This window comes from Sander vitreus, chromosome 5 (genome assembly GCF_031162955.1).
Source record: "Sander vitreus isolate 19-12246 chromosome 5, sanVit1, whole genome shotgun sequence".
NCBI classification, from domain to species: domain Eukaryota; kingdom Metazoa; phylum Chordata; class Actinopteri; order Perciformes; family Percidae; genus Sander; species Sander vitreus.
This window is the reverse complement of record NC_135859.1, coordinates 25,151,473-25,157,093: the sequence shown is the minus strand read 5'-3', so window position 1 is coordinate 25,157,093 and position 5,621 is coordinate 25,151,473. Positions and strand designations below refer to the sequence as shown.

Genomic DNA, 5,621 nt, shown 5'->3' with positions numbered 1-5,621 from the left:
ACACACACACACACACACACACACACACACACACACACACACACGGGTCATTTTGATGATGAGGTCCAGGCAGATATCTAAGGGCGACTATCTAAGCTCTTGGAAAGAAGCTGTAGAGGCAAAACGTTTTTTAAACAAACAAGGTATTCAGAATTTCACTGACCTTTTAAGGTCAGAGAAAATATCAGAAATGAAAAAATGCACATGCAGGTCTTCTTTTAACAAGAAGTACAGCTCTTAAGATGTGTACTTTCTTCTACAGCAACCTGGTCCGTGATTTGCTTTTTATATACTCTATTACATTTAAAGTATATTTTAGTGGCAGATTAATGTTGGCAGTATTGATTAGAATCTGCAAATATCTGCAAACCTAAGCTCAACGTGTCCCCATGGAAAGGACATTTACATGAGAAACAGAGCTGAAACGATTAGTTGATTAATTGTAGATCAACAGAAGAAATTAGCATGTATAATTTTTATACTTATTTAAGATATTTTTTAAGGAAAATGTTCACTGGTTTGAACTCACCAGATTTGCTGGGTTTCTTAGTGAGCCTTAGTGAGCCTAACCCTTATTATATATTAATATATTTGGGTTTTGGCTGTTGGTCGGACAAAACAAGACATTTGAATATGTCAACTTTAGTAAACTATTATGGCCATTTTTCATGAAATCTGACATTTTATAGATCAAACAATTAATAATGGAAATAATCAACAGATTAATCTATAGTGAAAATAATTATTAATTTCAGCCTTGTTACAGTCGAGGTCAGTCCACTTAATATGCAAAACCTCTCCACTAAAACTAGACACCAGAAAACAAACCGGTTGCAGACAAATTTACAAACCTGCTGAATGTTTTTTTTAACCCAAACTGCTTTATTCTATACTTATGTTGTCAGTTGTGAAACAAAAGAACTCTAACTCCAGAAACACCTCCCGAATCCAGTCAAGTACAATCTATATTAAATCACTTTTCGATTTATGTCGGATTATTTTACATTGGAAATAAAAACATGAGTAGAAACTGAGGTGTGACTCACAACCAACAGAGGAGCGCTTTACTTTTATTATACAGTCTATAAATGATATATACTTAAGCTATTTTAACACAGTAAATTTGCTATTTGCAATGTGACTTGATTCTCTGGGCTCATTTAGTTGTTTTGTGTCATATTTTGCTTACACCCATGAACAAATATTAGCATGATGTCACAAGATATTTCTAGAGGCTAGCCTAGTTTGATAGCAGAAATATTTAAACTCTACAGTATAAAACATCATAAAGCCTAACCCTTTTGGTGTCCAGCCATTAGATTCAAGGATACTCCTTAGTTTTTCTTTTTGCAGTTATTCAACAAGTATACAAAGAGAAATCCATCATAGAGGCTCTGTCAAGAAATTGTGATTTACATGCAGGGGAAAACACTTCCTGGAAAAACTATGCTTTACATGCATTACCTATTGCCCAAAGCAAAACATCTTGACACCTGTTTTACACTTCAAACTGATCTAAACATGGCAGGTCAATGAAAGGTTAGTAAAGCCATAAAAAGTGATCACTCAATCACAGAAAAACTTGTGGAGTCCACTGAAAATCACAGGTTGATGATACACTCTAACGGGGGTTAGAGTCCGTCAGGTTTAACAGATATTAGTCTGACTGGAGTAGATCACATGTTAAGGCAAGACACTGCAAATGAAAGGGCAGTGATTCACTGGCTTAACATTTGACAGCGTGTGTAGTGCAATAACATGAGGGAAGTTAGCCTTAAAGAGTGATTATATTAAACGATGTTCACTGAGTGCCCTGTTATACAACAATTAGTTTGTACTCAACTGCTCTTCTGAGGAAGAGTTAATAGGATGTGGATGATTAAATTATCGGTGATTATGCTGCACAGATCATTAGCACTGCAGGCATGGAGTTCAATTCATTATTGTACAGTGGTGCAGTCACTGTGTCATTATTCATTATCAGCAGGATATTTCAGTATAGAAAGTTGTGTTTTATTGGGGTGTCATGGTGGTCCGGTGGTTGAAACTCATAGCATATAGCCTTCTGTAATTGCGACCTTTGTTACATGTAATTCACACCTCTGTCTCCTCTCAGTTTATGTTAGCTTGTCCACTTTTGGATAAAGAGAAATGCCCTGAACAATATTTTTAAAAAAAATAGCACGGCAAAGTGCATATTCTAAACAACGCTTTAATAGGTACACTCTCAAATCATTTTCAATGAAATATATTTAGGGGTGTGACATGTCAGAATCCATTTCAATAGACCTATATGGCTTTTATTTTTGTCCGTGTAATGCAAAAAAAGCCAACAGGTTTGAATGCAGTATTGTAAATCAAACATTATGAACCAGAGCTGGTGATTATAACTAATATGGACAAATATCTATTTTTTTTTAATCTTGTTTTTTTCCCGTAAACCCCATATCATCATAATGTGTACATTAAGAACATGAATGAATAAGCCTATATTAAGAAATTATGATAAAAACATGGATACAATCAATTTCTCAGATTGTAAACCGGGAGGGCAGTTCTCTTTATTAAATCTACTCTCCAAGACAACACTTTATCCATTAGACTACACCTCAAATTAAAGTATGTATACCCTAAAAACATCAGTTGCAGTATATACATGTTGCAAGCCATTAATAAATATCCCTAAGGTTTTTATTATCCTACATCCTCCAACACTCAAGTAATGAGATTTTATTTAGTAATATTGTAAATTAAAATTATGAACCAAAACTGGTGATCATAATATAGGCTACACATCAACAATATTTTCTTGAAAACATACCATCACATAGGGTCTATAATGTAATGTTCTGTGAGCATAAAAAGGTTTCTACAAGCAGTTTCCCAGATAATAAGAGAGGACTGCTATATCCACTAAATCTACTCTCTCCAACACATGCATCCCACCTCACCTTGTATTTCTCAAGACCATCTTCCTTCCTCCCACCCTGAACTCCCGCCCATCACTACGTAGGAACCCACAACAAGTGGCTAACCAATCAGAAGCCCCTCGCTAATGTGTAGAGAGGGGGCTGAGGAACAGAAAGACAAATGCTCAAAGGGAAGAGAGTAGAGGACCACTTTGTGACCCACAAGGGTTGTTGTTTTTCCCCATGCATTTGTTTGCACTCCCGTGCGCACAAGAAACTGCTAAATGATCCAGCGCAGTCCTCTAAAGAGCTCTCGGGACTTGTCCGGCTTCGCTTTTTTGGTTGAGATCCGCTAGGCGAGAGGACGCAAGAGGGAATCGCTGAGCTGGAGGCAGTTCGTTGCATGAACTCAGAATCACTGCGATGGAATGAACTGCTAGAGAAACTCTACTAAACTTTTCTTTTGGCGACTCTTTTTACTCCTGTGAGTTTCCATTTTAGTTTTCACCCTAGTCATGTATGGATAACGGGAGGTTTGCTCAAGAATCCGGCTCAAATGGATCAGCGCTGACGGGTTTATGGAGCCGGGATTACACAGCGCAGTGCCAGCCTGTTGAACGCCCACACACGGGCCTATCACACACACACACCATCTGCCTCGGAATAAATAACACTCTCCAGTGAAGACTATCCATGGAAGTAGTGTAGAAGTTTTGCATATGACAGCGTTGTGAGATTGACCGTTTCCTGCAGCCAGAACGATGGCAAGCTCTGGCGCATTGGCACAGAGCGTCTGCAGATCTGTTTGGCCTCTTGGTTGTGTGCTTTTGTTTTTTGGCTACTTATCCGTGGCCTCGCCTTCCCACGGTCGGCGGCTGATATGCTGGCAAGCCATCATGAACTGCCAAGCCGAGCCCGAGTGCAATTACGCATACGAACACTACACGCGCGCATGTGGTCCCGTGCTGAACGGCGAGAGGAAGAAGTGCCCCAGCCACTGCATCTCCTCGCTTGTCCAGCTCAATCTGACCAAAAACGGGCCGGCTCTGGAGGATTGTAGCTGCGCCCACGATCCTGTCTGTACGGGCACCAAACGGGCCATCGAGCCCTGCCTGCCCAGGACTACCAGCACCGGCTGCACGGAAGCTCGGCGCCAGTGCGAGAGAGACGGACAGTGCAGCTCCGCTATGCACGATTATTTGAAGCACTGCGGGAAACTTTTCAGCGGAGCAATCTGCACGAACGCTTGCCGGAATGTGATCGCGAATATGCGTAAAATACCCAAGGGTCAGCAGCTGGACACATGTATGTGTGACGGGACGGAGAGGGCCATCTGTGAGTTTGTCAAGAGCAGCATGAAGGCGCTGTGCTTCGACTCTCCCGTGAGAGAAGAAGGCAGCGGGTCAGACTACGGCCAAGATTCAGATTACGATGACGACCCCTCGGATCCGGACTATCCAGAGGAGCCGGAGAGCGGAGCCTCTCTTCCAGCGTCCCACTTTGTTTTGACCCTGCTGGCATCCATTTTGGCTCTTTCGCCCCTCATTTAATCCCCGAGTTCATAATCTGCCCCGACTTTTGTCCGGATAAAAGGCAATCTAAACAGCTGTCCCTCTTTGACCTGCTACTATTGTGAAAGGTTAGAGTCTCACAGACTAAAGGACAGCGTGTTTTGGCGCAAGCATTGTTTGAATTAAGAGTTTTAGACGCTGAAGGATATCAAATCAGGATATTTTCTATGCAAACGAGACCATAAAGATATTTTAACTGAGCTCCAGGCTGCTCACTGTTATCAAACCACACCACTTCACGGCTCTCCAGATGCTTTGCTTATGTGATAAGCTAAATTAGATTGTCTACTTTCTACTTTCTCTCAGTCACACACTCTGATTGTAAAGTTGTCATGATAAAGACACAGTTGGCTTGTTTTAGTAACGATGCAACGTTTAATCAGTATGCTGAGCACTGCCTATCTTTTTTTTTATTTTTATTTTTATTTTTTTTTAAAGAAATTAACTATTTTTATATGACACTGCTGCCATTTGGCACCAGGCTATCTGATTTACAAGTATTTAATGCTGGAATCTATAAACTGTATGAAACTGTAAATAGATGAGGAGTTAAAGTGAAACAGTAATTTATTACATGCCACCTAGATACATCCAAATGTTCATCATGTGAATAAAAGACTGAGTATTCCAGCTTTAAAGGGAAGTTATTTTGATTGTATTCTCTTCAAAGATCATGTGCATTGTATATATGTGTATAGCCTATATAGATTTTTTTTCAAAGAATCCTCTATGTTTTAGGCTATGAGATGATTTATTCACTGTGTATAGCCTAGAGAAAGAAATGTCTAAATCCACTGTATGATTGCCTTAATGATATACTTCTATAGAAGGCATAAAGGAAACTTGAAGATATCATTTGTGACTGAGTTATTTGTTCATTTCGAACCCCATGTTAGTGTTGTCATATCAACATAGATATTTTGTTATAATAACCATGGTGTAAATTATATGTTGGATTAGTTATCACCAGCCAAGACACTGGCAAAATGAGCAAAAAATTGTTCTACTGACAGAAAGTAGTTTATGAGTTGTTTTTTTTTATGTTCTTACATGGCCTTTCATTCCTTAAAGTTACACCAGTTTGAAGTAAATTATTTTATGCATACAATTCAGTTAGGTAACAAAAAAAGTGTCTTTATTT

General features: G+C 39.4%; 1 protein-coding gene across 1 annotated transcript; it reads left to right on the top strand.

Annotated features, from left to right (window-relative positions):
• The first annotated feature begins 3,071 nt into the window (after positions 1–3,071).
• On the top strand, positions 3,072–5,332 carry gas1a (growth arrest-specific 1a). Its single transcript, XM_078251216.1, has one exon. The coding sequence runs from the start codon at positions 3,671–3,673 to the stop codon at positions 4,457–4,459; it is 789 nt and encodes a 262-aa protein (XP_078107342.1). The 5' UTR covers positions 3,072–3,670; the 3' UTR covers positions 4,460–5,332.
• The last annotated feature ends 289 nt before the right edge of the window (positions 5,333–5,621 follow it).

What these genes read in the sequence shown, in the direction of transcription:
- gas1a (XM_078251216.1), top strand. Translation starts at nt 3,671, where the DNA reads ATGGCAAGCTCTGGCGCATTGGCACAGAGCGTCTGCAGATCTGTTTGG.